Source organism: Sus scrofa, chromosome 18 (assembly GCF_054392235.1).
Source record: "Sus scrofa isolate SSC_HxYL_T2T_F1_AM1 chromosome 18, Sscrofa_HxYL_maternal_Yorkshire_Landrace_v2.0, whole genome shotgun sequence".
In the NCBI taxonomy this organism is placed as follows: domain Eukaryota; kingdom Metazoa; phylum Chordata; class Mammalia; order Artiodactyla; family Suidae; genus Sus; species Sus scrofa.
Genome location: NC_139400.1, coordinates 13623906 through 13643331, shown reverse-complemented (window position 1 = coordinate 13643331; position 19426 = coordinate 13623906). Strand labels below are relative to the sequence as shown.

The 19426-nt window shown below is 50.9% G+C and overlaps 1 protein-coding gene across 8 annotated transcripts in view; it reads left to right on the top strand.

Moving 5' to 3' along the window:
- Window positions 1-19426, top strand: part of ACTR3B (actin related protein 3B) — a 271775-nt gene that overhangs the window by 44262 nt on the left and 208087 nt on the right. For 3 of the 8 annotated variants that reach the window (XM_021079298.2, XM_021079303.2, XM_085005077.1), the window contains 6 exons: window positions 1028-1171; window positions 4029-4202; window positions 6174-6266; window positions 15576-15701; window positions 16501-16584; window positions 17048-17875. In XM_021079298.2, coding sequence (XP_020934957.1) covers window positions 1028-1171; window positions 4029-4202; window positions 6174-6266; window positions 15576-15701; window positions 16501-16584; window positions 17048-17143 — 717 coding nt within the window. In that variant the 3' untranslated portion in view covers window positions 17144-17875. Of the gene's footprint in view, window positions 1-1027; window positions 1172-4028; window positions 4203-6173; window positions 6267-9532; window positions 11384-15457; window positions 15491-15575; window positions 15702-16500; window positions 16846-17047; window positions 17876-19426 lie in introns of those variants that run through there. The other 5 variants (XR_014833440.1, XR_014833441.1, XR_014833439.1 and 2 more) reach the window with 3 other exon arrangements.

Here is a 19426-nt window from a genome sequence, read left to right as displayed (position 1 = left end):
GACAGTTCTGGAAAGGCCCCGCCTTCCCTCACTTGTGGACGTTGGGTAAATCTGAAGAAAACACGGGAGGAATCCTGCAATTTGTTCTTGCGGCTTAGCTGGTGACCAAGTCTGTGCTTGTGGTCACAAAAACCTGTACATTCTCAGTGGTTCGTTCATTCCGCCTCCTCTGTCTCAGGGGCACGTGGCACAGAGGCGGTGCCATCTCTTCTTTACCTGGTGAGGCTGGGGTGGCGGTTGTCACTCTAGCTCCTGGTAGAGCCAGCGGGAGTTCCCAGCCTGAGGCTTCCGTGGGAAGCTGAGCCCTCAGGGAGGTTGGCGAGGGCCCTGGGGCTGAGCAGCTGCTGCTTCCCTGCCCTGGAGGGCGGCTGAACCAGAGGAGCCTGGCCCTCAGCACGGGTGTCACTGGGCGTAGGGTGTAGGCGAACCTGCCGGGTGTTCCTCTTGCAGACCAGGCACCATTCACTGAGCACTGGCTGCAGGTCCAGCAGGGCTGCGCTTGACCCCGCATTTTATCACTGTGTTGCCGCCCCCTGCCCCACGTCGTGGACGAAGGTGCTGAGGCTGAAACATGTCAACATACGTGTCCACGGCTACTCAGCCCCAAATGTGGGGCAGGGTTTGAGTCTGGGGTTAGAATCCAAGTCCTGAAGCCAAATGGTTGACTTTTCAATGCAGGACGATTTATAGGTGGCTCAACAGTTTATAGACACGACTTCTTTTTTGTTAGAAGAACAAAGAAAATGATTGGTCCATTGTTCTGACAGACAGCAGTACTTTTTGGCAGTGAACTATTTCATGTGGTTTTCTCCTCACATTCCTCATGAAAGCATCACTTGGGTGGCTCTTGGGGCATCTCAGGTTCTGCTGATGGAGCTGGAGTTGCGCGTGCTTTCATGTGAGAAGGCCTCCAGGCCCGAGCTCCACACAGGCTGGGGGTCAGTAAATGCTTGTGATCCAGGAGGGGCAGGCGAGCAGGGCGCTCACCCCAGGGTCACTCACCGGCCTTCCTCCTCCTCCCCCCCAGGCAGAAGGGTATGTCATCGGAAGCTGCATCAAACACATCCCCATTGCGGGCCGAGACATCACCTATTTCATCCAGCAGCTGCTGAGGGAGAGGGAGGTGGGCGTCCCTCCCGAGCAGTCCCTGGAGACCGCAAAGGCCATCAAGGTAAAACCACGGGGACGGGCGGTCTCGAGGGGGCTGGCGTCGGGTGCCTCCCCTGCGCCGTCGCCCCGCTCCCACCTCCCCCGTCCCCTGGATCTGTTTACCACTTGTGCTTGTGGAGCTTCCCGCGGTGAATGAGAACAGCTAGTTAAGTGGTATGGAGCACCGTGCAGAGTGAGCAGCCCTTTAATTGGAGCCTAACTAGGCAGACCTTCAGTTAGCTGTCTGCTTCATCTCTGGGGTAGGGAGCAGGGAGTCATGCGCCTTTGCAGCACCTGGAGTATCCCGGCGCCCAGGGAGTCATTCAGCAGGCTCCACCTGTATTTCCTAGACTCTCGTTAACATGCTGGGAAAGTTACAGGAATTTTTAAAATGAAATCAGGAAGATTAGAGGAAAGATGGCTGATTGGTCCTTATTTAAAATGCCTGCCTGACCTGATCCATCAGTTTGGTCTTTGTATTACTCTGTATGTAGCAGTTGACAGACCCCCCCCCCCCCCGCTGCCGCCCTTTTTAAAGCTTTAATGAAGTGGAGTTGGTTTTCAGTGTTGTGATCATTTTTGCTGTACCACAGTGATCCGCTTACACACATACACACACCCATTTTTTTCAGATTCTTTTCCCAGGTAGACTGTCACAGAATATTGGGTAGAGTTGCCTGTGCTGTACAGCGGCTCCCTGTTGGCCAGTCATTCCATAGACCTCAGTGTGCACATGCTGGTCCCACAGCCCCAGGCCATCCCTCCCCCAGCCTGTCCCCTTTGGTCACCATAAGTTTGTTTTCAAAGTCTCTGAGTCTGTTTTCTGTTGACAGACCCTTTTTAAGGAATTTTCTTCTCAGGTTGCAAAATTTGGACAAATTACTGTTTTTTTTAAGTCAAAATGCAAGAGATTTTTAGTAATACAGGGATTGTTATTATTATATAGTTGAAGAGCAAGAGTTTTGTTTTTGGAGAAGAATTTAAGTGTGGGTGACAGGTGGCCTGGAGCACCTCCCTTCCCATAGAACACGGTTTCTGTCTGAGCCGCAGGGGAGCTCTGCCTGCCCTCCGCCTGCACCCCCCCTCCCCCGCCCCCGTCAGTCCCCGTCCCCCAGGCCCTTTCCTCCCACGAAGCACCAGAGGCTTAGTTGAAGTCTGGTTGAAGGGGAGGGAGCCGGGCAACCCCCCCGCCCCCACCGTTGGCCGGTGCTCGTGGTGAACACAGGCAGTTTGAGGACAGAGTGCGCTGGCGTGGGGCAGGGGCAGGTCGGTCCTTTCCGGAGGCGGTGGGGGGGAGTTGATGGAAGCAGCGGTGGGCTTTTTTAGACGGAATACTTCACACATTTTCCCTCCTTCCCTTGCTTTTCTTCAAGAAACGAAATCTGGTCATTTGACCCAGTTCCCTCCCCACCCACCTCTGTCACAAAGGTGACTGACCCCTCTTGCTCCTCTCGAGCGAGCCCTGAGTGTGTGTGACCTGAGGCTGCTCTCCTGGTCCTCACGGTGGCGTTTTCTTTATTGCTGGCTGTTTGGGGTCCATTCTGACTTTGAACCCGGGGCTGGCCCACTCAGGCCGGACGGGGGCGCTGGGATCAGAGAGTCCTTGTGTTCTGTCCAGGTGAGCTGCACTGGCCCTGCTGCGGCTCAGAGCTGCCCCGCCTCTTACCCCTCCTGAGGTCACCCCGCCCTGCAGCGAGAGCCCAGCGCTTAGGGCTACCGCAGCCACGCTCGTCCTTTGTCACAGCATTTCATGCCGTCTGCTAAGCCGGCTGAGACGCCCTAAGAAACTGGCTGGGCCTCTTAGGGCAGCTTCACATTCCCGTCTCCAGTCTGTAGCTTTAAGGTTCTGCAGACTGACCCGCGCTCTCCGTTATCAACGGACACAGGGTGGTGTAGCTTATAATTCTGCAGAGCACATCAAGAGGGTATTAGGATCTGTTCCAGGGAGTCTAAGAAACCTTAAACTTAATATGGTGAAAATGCTCTCCGAGGTCCTTCTAAAACGTGTAGTGAGCACCAGCTGTGGCCCTGGTGTTGAACAAAGCCCATCTGGCCCACAAGACGCTTGCTTTCAGAATCCGGTACCCAAGTGCCACCTGCTGCTTTGCTGAGGTAGCTCTAAGGACAGATGGTCAACCCGAAGGTCCTGTCGAGCATCCCTGGATGCTGAGGAGACACGTTCCGTATCTCAGGAGGGGCTGGTGTAGGACGAAAGCCATGTGCACTGACACACGGGGCTCCTCCTGCCCCAGCAGCCTTTTCTCTTGTCCTTGGTACCTAGACTGTGTTCATCACCACGGCTGCTTCCTCCCTGACGCTCAGCCAGAGTGTGGGCTCCAGCGGGCAGGCATTTACTCCCTGTGCGTCCCAGGTGCTGGGCCCTCGGCACATCTTAGCCGTGGAGGCGCTGACCGCGGGCGTCAGACTGCACAGCGGATGAATAGCCTGCGGGCCGAATAGCCTGCGGGCCGGCAACAGGCTGGAGCCTCTGCCTTCAGGGCCCTGGGCTACAGCGCAGGTCCGCTGGTCCAGGCTGGGTGGCAGTGGATGCCCAGGCGGGCGCCATGTGGAGGCCCAAGGGGAACGAGGAAGGGAGAAGTTGGAGACGGGATACTTAGCAGACACTGTTAGACATTATTTCAGATGGTCTGCAGCAAAATTGGAGTAAGGCTGAGATTGATAGCCAGGCTGCAGAGAACACAGATTGGCGTGTTCAGAGCGTGGTTGTGAAAAGTCTCAGAGGCTTAAAGCACGTCCGTCGTGGAGGTGTGGTTGTGGGCAGGACGCATTTCAGGGGTGTCCCGGGGTCACTGGGCATTTGTCTGAGGGCAGACTCTGGGCAGCTGTTAATGCTTGGTGACCTCTCGGTGTGTCTGCAGGAGAAGTACTGTTACATTTGCCCTGATATAGTCAAGGAGTTTGCCAAGTATGACGTGGATCCTCGCAGGTGGATCAAGCAGTACACGGGGATCAACGCCATCAACCAGAAGAAGTTCGTGGTAGACGTCGGCTACGAGCGGTTCCTGGGCCCTGAGATTTTCTTTCACCCGGAGGTAAGGCGTCCGCCCTCCAAGGGGTCTGAGCGCGGCTGCCCCCCGGTGTGCGGGCAGAGCCCCGGCAGTGGGCACCGCCCCCCGGCCCTGTGCCTGCCTGACTGGTTGACTCTTCAGCTCCGTTGTCTGTTCAATAGATAATGGTTCATTAAACCACGAGTGGTTAGGAAGAAGCTTTAAGAGCAATAGAAGATAATGGAATCCAAAGTCATTTCATAGGAAAACCAGTTAATCTCGGGGACCGAATGAAATTTACCTCTGTACAAGGTGACATCTCACCTCTCCCTTGGTGTTGCTCTGTCCAAATTCGAGTTTTTAACCCAGAACAGGTGGTCCTGCTGTGTTCCCTGCCTTAGCAAAGGCATCTGAGGACTAGCCTTTCCATTAGTTAAATGGCGTTTAAGAATTACGGATAGTGGAGTTCCCATCGTGGCGCAGTGGTTAACGAATCCGACTAGGAACCATGAGGTTGCGGGTTTGGTCCCTGCCCTTGCTCAGTGGGTTGACGGTCCGGCATTGCCGTGACCTGTGGTATAGGTTGCAAACGCAGCTCGGATCCCGCGTTGCTGTGGCTCTGGCATAGGCCAGTGGCTACAGCTCTGATTCGACCCCTAGCCTGGGAACTTCCATGTGCCGCAGGAGAGGCCCAAGAAATAACTAAAAAGACGAAAAAAAAAAAAAAAAAAAAAAACGGATAGCATCCTTTTAACTAGCAGTCACAAAGAATTATTATTACTTTTGCAGCAGAAGCAGTAATTAAGAGGCAGCATTTCAAGGCTTAAATAAAATGGATTTTATTTGTCTTTTGGTGTATTTTTCCACCTCATTCAGTTTCCATTTGATGGGGAGGTTACAAACTGCTGTCTGTTTTTAGATGTGTATGAACGTTTCGTCCAGGGGAATGGCACACGATGTATGCCTTGCTGTAACCCACGCCGTCAGGCTCATTCATTCATGCCTTTCATAGCATTGATTTAGAATAGACGTCGAACCCACAGTATCTAGCTGGTGCATGACTGGGTGTTACCTTCCTCCCCAGAGCACATTAACGCCTTCCTTGGGTTTTAAAGCATGTTGCAAAATTTTGTCATTGGATTACTTGTACTTTAGCTTACTTATTTAAACAGACTTGAATCCAAGCCTGTTTACTCAGGAACATGGTTGGTTACATTGACGATTTCATTTAAAAGCCACCGTCTTTAAATTTATAAAAAATAAAAAATAAAAAAGGAAAAACCACCGTCTTAGATCCTCTCCAGTCGTCTAGCTCAGGTTCGCAGTGTGGTCTTTCATTGACTGCTTTTTCTTTTTCTTTTTCTTTTTTTGGTCTTTTTGCCTTTTTCTTGAGCTGCTCCCTTGGCATATGGAAGTTCCCAGGCTAGGGGTCCATTCGGAGCTGTAGCCACTGGCCTACACCAGAGCCACAGCAACATGGGATCTGAGCCACATCTGCGACCTACACCACAGCTCACGGCAACGCTGGATCGTTAACCCACTGAGCAAGGGCAGGGATCGAACCCGCAACCTCATGGTTCCTAGTCGGATTCGCTAACCACTGCGCCACGACGGGAAGTCCTCATTGTCTGCTTTTTCTTCCTGTAACCTTAGCTAAATTTTTCATGACATCGGTGTTCATAACTGATGAACTCATTATATTCTCCCGTGTTTTTCATCACTTACCACACACGTGATGCACGCGATTGCCGCAGTCTCCTACTGTGGATTCTCACGCACGGCTGGTCTGTCCTTGGTCCTGTTGGAGGCTTTTCTGTCACTGCACCCACGTGTGTCATCTCTGGAGGGGACCTGTCACGTCCCTCCATGCACACACATAGTCGCTCGGATTCATCTTCATACTCATTCCAGTGTGACGGTTTTATAGGAAATTGTGGATTTGTTAAGGTTCCTTCTTAAAAAAAGTTACTGAGAGAAATATGTCCTGTCTCTTTTATTTATTTATGTAAAACTTAGTTTGCCAACCCCGACTTCATGGAATCCATCTCGGATGTCGTTGATGAAGTGATTCAGAACTGCCCCATCGACGTGCGCCGTCCGCTGTATAAGGTACAGGCTGCTTGGGTAAGGTGCTTGGGTTTCATTCCACAATTAAAGGCCCAGCGTTCTCAGACTAATAGGGTCTTACCATCAATATGCAGCATTGCTGTTCCACTCCTGTTTTATAGGATTTGTCAAAGACAAGTGCACTGGTAAAATATTTTTCTTGGAAGAGAGATGACTTAAATGTTTGGAAAGAAGACTCAGTTAAACGGAAGCACTTAATTGAAATATTCTTGTATCTTTATTTTTACCTGGTCAGTTATATTTCACATTGGACAATTTTAACCCTGTGTCTTGATTGAAAGAGAAATGGGTCCTTCTCTCACACTTTGCGTGAACTCACTGGTCCTGCTTCCTGTCCATTTAAGTTTGTGCCAGATGTGCTGTTTCCAGAAAGAAGTCAAAGCCTGAAGTGGAACAATCTAGGAGAAAATATACTCGTGTAATATTTTTTTCCAGAATTCTTTGAGTACAGGGAATTTTGACCTTGCAGTGAGGAAAAGCTAGGCTGTGTAGTTACAGGATAAAAGAAGTTTGCTGGATATCGAGAGGGATGGTAATCCCTCATCTGCAGTTACCTCTGCTTGGGTGCCTCCCTCTGCCCTCAGCTTCTAACTTCCTCCTACGTCCTCAGGCTCGGGGAGCAGAATTTTAAAGAGGAGAGTTCAGACTCAGTAGTGAGGGCGTAATAAATTTTGTTTCCTCTACACAGTGGGGTACTGTGCAGCCTTTGAAAAGAGTGAGGTAGGAGTTCCTGTCATGGCGCAGTGGTTAACGAATCCGACTAGGAACCATGAGGTTGCGGGTTCGGTCCCTGCCCTTGCTCAGTGGGTTAACGATCCGGCGTTGCCGTGAGCTGTGGTGTAGGTTGCAGACGCGGCTCGGATCCTGCGTTGCTGTGGCTCTGGCGTAGGCCGGCAGCTGCAGCTCCGATTAGACCCCTAACCTGAGAACCTCCATATGCCACGGAAGCGGCCCAAAGAAATAGCAAAAAGACAAAAAAAAAAAAAAAAAAAAAAAAAAAGACAAAAAAGAAAAGAGTGAGGTAAATCGCAGTTCCTGTGTGGCACAGCAGGTTAAGAATCCAGCATTGTCACTGCTGTAGTGTGGGTTCAGCCCTTGGCCTGGGAACCTTCACATGTCATGGGTGCAGCCCCCCCCCCCCAAAAAAAGAATGAGGTAAATCAATGTAAATTCAGATGAAAAGATGTCTATGATACATATTGCTAAGTGAAAAAACAAGCTGCAGCATTTACACCTAGTAGTATTTCATTTTATTTAAAAATCTAGTTGGCGTATATGTGTAAGAAAAGGCTTTGGATGACACATGCTGAACTCTGAGAATGTCTGGGGATGGGAGATGGATCACTTCTACTTTTTGTCTTAAAATTGTTTGAAGTTGTATAGTTAATAAACACTACTTTTAGCAGTGGAAAATATTTTCCTCTATATAGAGACAATTTTTTATGGGTGAAAAATTATAATTCTATTTTTGTTATTATATACTCTTAAACACCTCTCTCTCTCTCAATAAAATGTGCAAGAAAGGGAAACTAGAGACAGATGGGGGTGTTCAAGTTGGGTAGAATCCGTGCCTTGTCTCCCTGCTTCCTACATCTCCCTTACCCTTAGCTGGGTCGTCTTGTCCGTGAAAACGAGGAACTGCTGAGTCCTCATTTCGTCGTGGGGGAAGTGAAACGTCTGCCAGTGGTTCAGATGGTTCAGGAGAAGGTGACTGTTTCTCATTAGACAGTTCCATTCCCGTTCAGTGGATGTACGGGTTCGTAAGGCAGAGATGGCTTTGTAGACGGGGCTCCCTGCTTGGTGGGTATTGACCTTGACCCCTGAGATGGACCCTGCTCACATGGAGCCAATTGGTCTGAGACCTTAAAAAAGAAACTTGAGATGTAGTCGATGTACAGTAGTGTATACATTTCCTAGTGAGTCGCGATGTCTAAATTTATGCTCCGTTTCTCTAACGTTATAAAATGTTGGCTGTATTCTCTGTGCTCTGTAGTATATCCCAATAGCTTATTTATTTTAGACATAAGTAGTTTGTATATCTTAATTCCCTCCCTTTATCTTGCTGTCTCCCCATTAATAACTACGAGTTTGTTCTCTGTATTAGTGAGTGTATTTCCTGTTTGTTATGTTTGTAGTTTGTTTTCTCTGTTAGATTCCACATGCATGTCATATCATCCAATATTTGTCTTCCTCTGACTTATTTCACTTCGTATAATACTCTCCAAGTCTATCCATGTTGTTGCAAATGGCAGCATTGCATTCTTTTTTTAAAGACTGAGTCATATTCCCTTGGGTATATGTACCACGTCTTTGTCCGCTCCCCTGTTGATGGACATGTGCGTTGCTTCTGTATCTTGGATTTTGTAAATAGTGTTTGTTGCTAGGAACACTAGGGGTACATACACATCTTTTTGAGTTAGTGTTTCCACTTTCTTTGGATAAATACCCAGCAGAGGGATTGTTGGATCATATGGTAGTTCTATTTTTAGTTTCCTGAGCAATCTCCATACTGTTTTCCATGGTGGCTGCACCCATTTACGTTCCTACCAACAGTGCACAAGGGTTCCGTTTTCTCCACATCCCGGCCGATATTTTTGTGTGTGTGTGGTCTTGTGGATGATAGTTCATTTGACAGGTGTGAGGTGATGTCTCATTTTGATTTTAATTTGCACTTCTCTAATGATTAATGATGTCGAGCATCTTTTCATGTGCCTATTGGCCATCTCTGTGTCTTCTCTGGAAAAAAATGTCTGTTCAGATAGTCTGCCCATTTTTTGATTTTTTTTTTTTTTTTTTTTGCCATTTCTTGGGCTGCTCCCGCGGCATATGGAGATTTCCAGGGTCGAATTGGAGCTATAGCCACCGGCCTACACCACAGCCACAGCAACTCGGAATCCAAGCCGCGTCTGCAACCTACACCACAGCTCATGGCAATGCTGGATCCTTAACCCGCTGAGCAAGGCCAGGGATCGAACCCGCAACCTCATGGTTCCTAGTCGGATTCGTTAACCACTGCGCCACGATGGGAACTCCTTGATTGTTTTTTTTTTTTTTTTTTGTGTTGAGTTGTACGGGCTGTTTATATATTTTGGATATTAATAACCCCGTATTGCCATGTCGTTTGCAAATATTTTCTACCTTTCATTACATACTATTTTCATTTTGTCCATAGTTTCCTTTGTTGTTCAAAAGCTTTAAGTTTAATTGGGTCCCATTTGTTTCTTTTTGCTCTATTTCCTTTGATTTAGACAGATCCAGAAAAATATTGCTACTCTTTATGTCAGGGATGGAACCTGCGTCCTCATGGATGCCAGTCGAGTTTGTTACTGCTGAGCCACGACGGGAACTCCAAGAACCTTTGGATTTCGAGTCCCTTTCCCACATCTTTGAAAACCCATGCTTTTCCCACCATGTGACACTGAGGATCATGGAAAATGTGGGAGGAAGGTGATTCCCCAAAGAGGGACACCCGCTCCCGGCCCTTTCCCCACCAGGACCGGCCTTGCCTCCCGGGGGTGGTGGCAGCAGGGTCTCCGCCCGCCCCGTTTGCCGGCTGTGCTCCCCCGGCTGTGTGCTGCTTTCAGGGCCTTGGCAGAGTGACTGCAGCCTTGTGAGGGGCTGGAGGGAGCCGACTGGGAGCTGACCGTGTTTCTCTCCTGTCAGGCTCTGTTCCCTGTGGGGGTGGAAGGACACGCATGGGCCCACCCCACTCTGCTGCCCGCGGGCTGGGGCCCTGCATGGGTGGGTGAGCCCCAGCACCTCTTTGCCTGCTTCCAAGGCTGTCCGGGTGGGGCCGCAGCCCTGTGGTCACCCTGCAAGGGAGCCAGCTGGCAGGCCACCTTGCTCTCGTCCACCTGTCACTGTCACAGGGCTTCAGGGAGGGTGAGGACTGTCTCCTGGCACCCCCACCTCTGCCACGGCCACCGCCAAGGGGACTGTTCCCAAAACAGAGGGCTTGATGAGCGAATGGAAGTTTCACACTGAGGCCGAAGCATGTGCTTTGCTGTCCGTTAACTGGCCGGGTCCCGGCTTCGGTCGTGCTCTCTTCCCCTGGCGATCTCGGACCAGGGCTTGGCCAACTTGTTCTGCACAGGGCCGGACGGTGACTATTTCTGGCTTTGTGGGCCATCGGGTCTACACCGCATCTGCTCTCTTCTGCCCGAGCAGCCTTGTGACCGGGAGGGGCTTGCTCCTAGGAGCTCACGCAGGAGAACAGGTGTCGGGGACGTGGTTGAACTTTCCAGATTGGGCCTCACAGGCCAGTCAGGCCGCGTTCACTGAGCGCCTCTGCTGCTGCTGTTGGGGAGGGCCTCGGAGAGAGTGGCCGTCTGCTCCTCCCCCTGCAGGGCCCCGTGGCTCCGCTGTAGCTCTGCCCACTCGTCTCCCGAAGCCACTGCCCGGGGTGAGGGCTCCGGGCAGGCATCTCGACGGGTGGGCGGCCTTGTTGGGATTCACTCTGTGTGTTTAGTCCTGCCTTCCCCACCCCTCCTCCTGAGTGTGGACGTGCGCTTGCTGTGGAAAGAACCTTCCACCACGACATTTATGTTCATGAAATGCACGGATGTTTGTCTGTGGGATTTTGAAAGTACTTCCAAGACCCTCTCGGAGTTGGAAGGCGTAGTAGGTACGAGTGCTTCTGCACAGCTGCTCTGCGAGCCGAGTGTTCTGGGTCTCCAGCCTCGCCCTTACCCCATCGCTGCCCCCTTACCTGCTGGGCCCACGCTTGTCCTGCCGCGGGGCTTACACAGTTCTCAGCACTGAAGCCACTGAAGAAGCAGGAAGCCGCCGCTGGTACCCGAAGAAGTCCATCACCGAAGGGGGAAGCAGCCCCTGCCGAGCTCTGTCGGTTTACCTGCATGGGCAGGATGCCCTCTGGGAGGCCGGCTTCCTGACCTCTGCCCCGTGCACTGTGCCTCCAGCCCCCTGGCCTCAGGGCAGCTGTGGTGGCTGAAGCGAAGCAGAGCTCCGACAGCTCCTTGGTGCCCGAGGCCTGCCGCTCCCCTTGGCCGAGCTGCTCCCAAAGACGCCCAAGGGACGGCCGGGCCAGGACTCCTTCCGTTTCCCAGGCTCAGTCGGGAACTGCGGGTGGAAATTCTCAGGTGAAGCAAGAAGAGGCCCTCCTGAGACCACCTGAGATCTTCTTGGCCTTTGAGTTAGCACTTACTCAAGCTAAGAGGATGGTGGAAAAAAAAATAGGGCCTTGAAAATTTAGATTCTTTTTTTCTTTTTAGAGCTACACCTGTGTCATATGGAGTTTCCCAGGCTAGGGATCAAATTGGAGCTGCAGCTGCCGGCCTACACCACAGCCACAGCCATGTGGGGTCTGAGTCCTATCTGTGACCTACACCACAGCTCATGGCAACACTAGATCCACAACCCACTGAGCAAGGCTGGGGATTGAACTCACATCCTCATGTATACTAGTCAGGTTCGTAACCTGCTGAGCCACACGGGGAACTCCCTGATAATTTAGATTCTTTTAAAAAAGCCAAACAGTTTTTTTTTAGACAAAAGAAGCATAATCTAATGCTTCTTTCATTCTGGCCTGTAAGAAGGGCATTCACATGCCTCCTATTTCTGTTCGAGGGAGATGGGTCTGCAGGGTACCCGTGTGTCAGAGGTGAGCCTTGGACACCTGTGAGTTCTCCGAGGGGCCAGGCCATTGAAGGCAGCGGGTGCTGCTTGAAACAAGAAGTTTTCCGGTCTGGCTGTCCCTGGACATCACCCGAGGAGCATCAGGATATACAGATGTCTGGTCCCACCCAGATTCTCATATAATTGGGCCAGGCATCTGGCTTTTGAAAGCATCCCACATGATTTTACTGCGTAGCCAGATGGAGAACCACTCTTAGCAATTAGCTCACTGGGTTAGCCAGTGTTTAGTACCTTGGATGCTTTGTTTGAGGGCTTTGTAATGTAACTGAGTGTCTTCTCTTCCTGAATTCTGTTTATCAGATGTCTGAGTTTCTACTAAATACGAGACACTATTCTTGTTAAATTAGAAGGTTCGCGTATGTATGAGAGATGGTTCTTGTCTTCAAGGGCTTATAAAAAAGCGAAATATAATACTGAAATAATTCCCAGGAGTTCCCTGGTGGCCTAGTTGGTTAAGGACCTGGTGTTGTCACTGCTGTGGCATCGGTTCTCTCCCTGTCTGGGAACTTCTGTGTGCCACACGCACAGCCAAAAAACCCTGAAATAATTCTCCTGGGAACCACCAAGCTACACGTCATTAAGGTGACTCATGGAAATTATGGGCATGGCGAGAAGGGCAGATTGCATATCATCAGAAGGGTTCAAGAAAGGCTTGGAGAAGGTGGTGTGGAGGTGAGTCTGGGGCGTGGCCTGCAGAGCCGAGAGGAGGAGGCAGGCCAGGGGGAGGGCACTTGGCGGAGATGGAGGTGGGGTCAGCGCAGGGTTGCGGAAATCTGCCTTGAGTGGAGCCCGAAGTGGTGTTGAAGGTGGTGGGGAGGAATCTAGGGGCAGTGGGAGGGGCCGGCAAGACAATATATACATTTTTTAAATTTATTTATTTTTTTGTCTTTTTGCCATTTCTTGGGCCGCTCCTGCAGCATATGGAGGCTCCAGCCTAGGCGTCTATTCAGAGCTATAGCCACCAGCCTCCACCATAGCAACACTGGATTCCAGCCGCGTCTGCGATCTATGCCACAGCTCACAGCAACGCCAGATCCTTAACCCACTGAGCAAGGCCAGGGATGGAACCCGCAACCTCATGGTTCCTAGTTGGATTTGTTAACCACTGCGCCACGAAGGGAACTCCTCCTACAATATTTTTAAACCTACTTTATCAGTGGCTTGGGAGTTGACAGAAATTCTTTTTCATTATGTTTGTCAAGCAGATGTGAATGCATCTTGATACAGTTTAAGGAATGATATTTTCACAGCAGATTGCTTAAATAGGGCTTATATATTATAGTGATGTTAATACCCTTTAAATCAGAGAAGCATATTGTAAAGTTGTGTGTGTGTGTGTATATATATATGTATATAAATATACATATATATATATTTTTTTCCTAGCTTTTTAGAGCCACACCTGCAGCATATGGAGGTTGCCAGGCTAGGGGTTGAATTGGAGCTGTAGCCACCAGCCTACACCACAGCCATATCAATGCCAGATCCAAGCCATATCTGCACCTACACCACAGCTCACAGCAACGCTGGATCCTTAACCCACTGAGTGAGGCCAGGGATCGAACCCGCAACCTCATGGATCCTAGTCAGATTCGTTTCCACTGCGCCACAACGGGAACTCCCTATATATATAATTTTTTATTCATAATGTTGAATGAGTAAAAATGTCTTTAATACTTGAAAGAAAAATATTTACTGTAAGATACTGTTTTTTTCCAGTCCTCCTCAAAACAGGCCTCTTAGTCAGGTGAGATCCTGAATGTGGTCTGATCTGTGAGCAGGTGGGAAGGCAGTTTGGGGTGGTGGTGGACAGAGCAGGTTCAGCCCCAGCTTCACATGCACCCCCATCATCCTTAGCTGATGCGTCCTGCGCAGGTGTCCAGAAGTGGCGCAACCCCGGTGTCCCTAGGAGGGAGGAGCCATGCTCACAGCCGCACACGCCCTGCCTGGAGGAGAGGCCTGTCGTAAGGAGAGCGAGGATGGGCTCGGTGCTGACCCCACGGTTGTGACTGCCTTGAACAAACGTGCAGCGAGCACCCTTGGAGGGCCTGGCTTTGTGTGGTACTGGGACCGACCCTGATGGCAGTGTATGACCTGCGGGCTCTCGGGGAGCGCTGCCAGCCGGTGCTGTCCCGCGTGACCGGGGGGAGTGTTCAGTTCCCGTGGCGTTTAGTACAGTCGCCACTGGCCACGCGTGGCTGAAGAACATCATGTGACACGCTGTCTATTGTATTTAAATGCAGCAGCTGTGGCTGTGGCCACCACGAGTCCTGAGGCTGCTGTGACTTCCAGCAGCTGGGTAGCGTGTTCTAGCTGATCAGCAGTCAGTTGGTCCTGAAGGTGGAACTTCTCCCTGCAGACCCTCAGGGTGGGGGGAGGGTGGGGGGGAGTCGGCGTAGACTCCCAGGGGGACCACAGCCTCACTGGCCGCTCTTCTGGTTTCACCTGCTGATCTGGAGTCTGAACGGGGGCCGGAGGTTAACAAGAAAGGAGTGCTGGCTGCCTCGCCTGAGGGCAGCAGGAGGCAGGAATGGGTGAATCTGATCTTCTCTGACCTGTCACCCGGGTCCCCAGACGGGAAGGCGTGTCCCGCACGCTGGCGCCTGTGCCTTCTGCTGACGGGTTCAGGGCCACCTCAAGGTCTGGGAGTCGGGCTTTCTGGCTCTGTGAGGCGGTGCTTGGTTTTCCTTCTCCAGTTTTCTCAAATGGTTACTTTCCCTAAGAAAGATAGGTCAGGATGCACTTAATTCCACTTTCATCACCCTGGGTAATATCCTGCGGCCTGAAAGGATCCGACTTTTCTATCAGTTGATAAGAGAGTTAGTGTGGTTCCCTTTTGTCCCTCTTCCCTGCACGCAGGCTCCTGTCGCAGCCGCTCAGGGGCCCTAGAGTGATGGAGGGAGGGAGCAGCAAGGCTCCCACAGCACCCTTCTGGAAGGGCTCAGGTGTTAATTGGACGCCCCCCCCCCCCCCATGATCGTTAAGGCAAAGTAGCTAAAGATCAAATGTCACTTTGGCTTTAGATGTTTATTATGACAAGTTGTCTGTTGATTTAGCTTGTTTTGGCCTCCTGGACCTTGCAGAGCTTTGTAGTGTCCACAGGGAGCCTGTGGGAGAATCGCTTTATGTTTTCTCTTGGTTATAATTGGAGAAAAAGCACAGAGAGAAAGAATTTCTGGGGTTCCCATTGTGGCTCAGCTGGTTAAGAACCTGACATAGTCTCCTTGAGGATGCAGGTTCCACTCCAGACTTTGCTCAGTGGGTTAAGGATCCATTGTTGCCACCAGCTGCTTAGGTTGCACATGTGGCTTGGATCCTGTGTGGCTGTGGCTGTGGTGTAGGCCTGTAGCATGGATTCAGCCCCTAGCCTGGGAACTTCCACATGCTGTAGGTGCGGCCCCAAAAAAGAAAAACAAAAACCCAAACCAGACAAACAGAATTTGTGACACAGAAAAAAAATACGATTGGTACTTTTTTGATCACATCACCTTTGCTTCAGCTGTTGTCTTTTCATGTAGGTTGAAGTGTGTGCTATTCAGACCATCAGTTTGGTACGTGGGGATTTCGCCGTGGCCGGTGGAGAAGAGCCTGAGTGGGTGTCCTCATGGAAGGAAACCTCTGCTTTGTGTCTTTTAGAATGTCGTTCTTTCAGGAGGCTCGACAATGTTCAGGGATTTTGGACGTCGACTGCAGAGAGACTTAAAAAGGGTGGTGGACGCCAGGTTGAAACTCAGCGAAGAGCTCAGCGGCGGCAGAATAAAGGTAGCGGCCCTCGGGGGGCCCTCGGGGGGGCGGGGCCTCGGGGGGCGGGGCCTCGGGCTGGGGCCTCGGCGTCTTTGTAGCCCAGAGTGAGACAAGCTTGAATAGCCCTCTTAGGCAAACAAATTATCTGTAGAGGTTTGTTTCCTGAACTCCCTCCTCGCGCGCAGTTGGGGTGATGTAGTCCGCAGCGTCCCCGCTCCGCCAGCCAGCCGTTTCTTTTATACCCTGAGCGGTCAGGCAGGTGGCGTCACAGTGTCCTGAGATGCTGTCGGCTTACAGGGCGGAAACATTCTCATTAAATCAAAGTTACTACTGTGAGCGGGGAGTTACGTGTTTTTCTCCGAGCTAATAACTCTCAGCTAGCTGGGGAGTTTACTCCACCTTCTGGCGAGGTTGGGCTTCCGTGTGGGGTACATGGGAGCAAACTGGGATCCCTAGTGGGATCACACTGTTGGCAAAATGTAATTTCTTATGGTATTTCTGCGACACTTACCTTTATTTGGAATTCTCTCTACGTGCTAAAACATCTCATTTGTTTAGTTAGGAAAAAACCGATTGGGTTATTTGCTTGCATGTTTCACTTTTTAGAGTGGCTTTGGGTAAAAGTAGTGCCCTTGACCTGTGTGCTCTGTGGATTCTCCGGCTGGGCCGGGGGAGGGGTGGGGTGGGGTCCCAGCGGCGGCTGCAGGATGGGAGGAGGTCCTGTCTCCGGGAAGGGGAAGGCGGTGGGGTGCACGCGTCTGCCTGCCGGGCGGGGGCGGGGTAAACAGGGGAGTAAACACCTCCCTTGGCTTTCCAGCCCAAGCCCGTGGAGGTTCAGGTGATAACGCACCATATGCAGCGCTACGCGGTGTGGTTCGGGGGTTCTATGCTCGCCTCAACTGTAAGTCCTTTTCGAGAGTGTTCCATGTGTTCCTTTCTGTGTCCTCTGCAGAGTTTGAATAAATACTGTCTTACGGAGGTTAAATTGTGTGTGTTCTTATTGTGTAGCTCTAAACGGCTGTACATTTAATTCTGTCGGCTAGAAAGAATGTTTTAACTGCCGTTTAAATTGCGCGGCTAATTCTCGAGCATCCGGGCCAGACCCTCAGTATGGAGGCATCTGAAAAGTACTCGAGACATCTGGCATCAGTCATTTCTTCCTGTGACTTTTCCAAGCAGCGATGACTTTTCCTCCTCAAATATGTGATTAGCTAACGAATTGCTGTTTTAAAAATGCGGTCAGAACCTGTGCCGGTGGGGGAGGAGTGGAGGTTGCGGGGAGGCTTTTCTCATTTGCTTACTAGCGACTGTAATTGTATTTCCTTCTGGACCATTTTTTGTGTTCCTCCGACCTTGCCTCGCAGCCGGAGTTCTTCCAGGTCTGTCACACCAAGAAGGACTACGAGGAGTACGGCCCCAGCATCTGCCGCCACAACCCGGTCTTCGGCGTCATGTCTTAGTGTCACGTGCACACCTCTCCCGCAGGCAGCGCTGCGGCGGCGGCGCGGGGAGGCCTGCTCGCTGCCCAGTGCATGGGGCGCCTCCCGGCAGCTCCGCGGAGCACCCGCGCCCGCCTCCCTCCTCCCTCGCTCTCCGCCCCGCCGCCCGCCGCCCGCCCGCCCGAGCTTCTAGTCCACTGGTGCGATGCTGAAGGGATTCAGCCGCGGCTCGACAACCGTAGGGAAAACCCTAGAATACGGCACAGAACAGTTCCCGCAGGACAGTGTGGGGCGCACACCCCTTCCCTTCCAGACTATTTTTGTAAATAAAATGTTGTAAACTTGAAATACAAATTGATGTTTATATTTCCTATCATTTTGTATTTTATGGTATTTGGTACCACTGGCTGATCCTGAGCACGAATCGATCCTGGCGTCCTGCAGTGTTGTAGCGAAACGTTTCTAATTGTGAGGCATGTTCCGATATGTTTGCAGGCAAACAAAAGGACACAGAGCAAACTTTTTTGCCACATGTTTGCTAGAAAATGATGACACTTTATTGGAGTGATAGGAGGTTTAAACACTAAGCAGTATTGTATGAGAATTATTACAGACAACGTTATCTTGTTTTTTTTGTTGGAACTTTCCGGAGCAGAGCTGTTTTACAGAAGATGCTGGTTTGCGGTTGGTGAGCGCTGGATGAACGACTACCTTGCACCGTTGTAATAAAAGCAGTTAGGCTCTTTATAAAGATTTCCTCCTGCGCTGTGGTGGTCTTTTACTTTCTCCCTTTCTGCGTCTACTTCGTCTAAAGACTTGAATTTATTTGACATCAGTGACAGATCTGATGATTGACACCCAAGTTTTGGGGGGAGTTTCCTAAATTGCGGTGAATTGCCTACCCTTCACCTGGTCATTGGAGTGATGTGGGTGAGCCTGGAGAGTCCTGGGGGGGAAGCGGCGACCCTCCTGGTGACGCCCACCGTCCTTCCTGGGAATTCGGGATTCGTGGCTTTGAGCTTCCAGTAAGTACTCTTGACATTGGCTGAGCAGACTGCTGGTTTGAAAGGTAATTTGCTCAATTAAGAGATTTCGTTTTATTCATTCGTCATAATACTTAAACTACTTTTTAAACTGTTAACTATGCTATTTCTTCTAGGTCATGAAAGATGTTGTGTTCTCTGAAAATTTGCCTTTGTAAAGAGACATTGGGTTTTATTCTGTAAGGTTAAGAAGAAGTTGGGGAGCACTGCCATAATCTTTAGGTTCAGGACGGTAACCTCTGGGTCTCCCGCGCTGTAGACGGTCCCTGCTGCTCGTTCCTGATGCTCAGCAACCCCGGACCCTCGGGCTCCTCGGTGGAGGGTCTCAGACCCCTCGGTTCTTCCCTTGTCGAACAGGCTGCTTCTACGCCCTTCCCCTGGGGTGTGCCCTGCGCAGGGCTCCAGGACCGTTCTGCCTTCTCTGAGTCTTCCAGCCGCTTTATTGCAAGGAGCTGGGGTCCATCTGTCTCCTGCGAGCGCCCCGTGCACTACACATGTCAGCAGGATCGCTTCCTCTAACACCGCCTTCTGTTCAGGAACCATGGTGCCTGCAGGGTCCCTCCCGTCTCCGAGGGTGGTGGGTGTCTTCCCACTCGGGCCTTGGCCTCATCAGCCTCACTGTCCCTGCGCTTCTTACAGTGAAGTGCCGTTTCTACCTCTCCACCTGCGTTCCTACCTGTTTTTGCTTGGCCAGGTGCTTTGTGGGCAGGTGCATCTCCCTCTCCCGGACTCCTAGGTGATGCACTCCTGTGTGTCGGCACCGGTCCTGGGCGTCAGAGCAGTCACACAGGCTTTCTTTTTGGGGTGGCTCCTCAGATGACCCTGTGTCAGGAGTCTAGTACTGCCAGCATAGGCTAAACTAGAACTAATGTCACCTGTTCTTCAGGCGCAGAATTCCTAAAGCTTCTCTTGTCCTTGTTGGGGACAGGATTATCTTTGAGGCTGTACTTCTTTTTTTTTTTTGTATTAAAAAATTTTTATTATTATGATTTACATTGTTCTGTCAATTACTGCTGTGCAGCAAAGTGACCCAGTCATACATCTATACACACCCTCTTTCTCATATTGTCTTCCAATCATCTTCCATCCCAAGTGAACGGACCTAGTTCCCTGTGCTGTGCAGCAGGACCTCATTGTCTCTGCATTCTAAATGGAATAGTTTGCATCTATTAACCCTGAACTTCCCCCACCCCCCACAAGTCTGCTGTCCATGTCTGTGAGTCTGTTTCTGTTCTGTACTTCTGTTTCTCATCTTACAGGC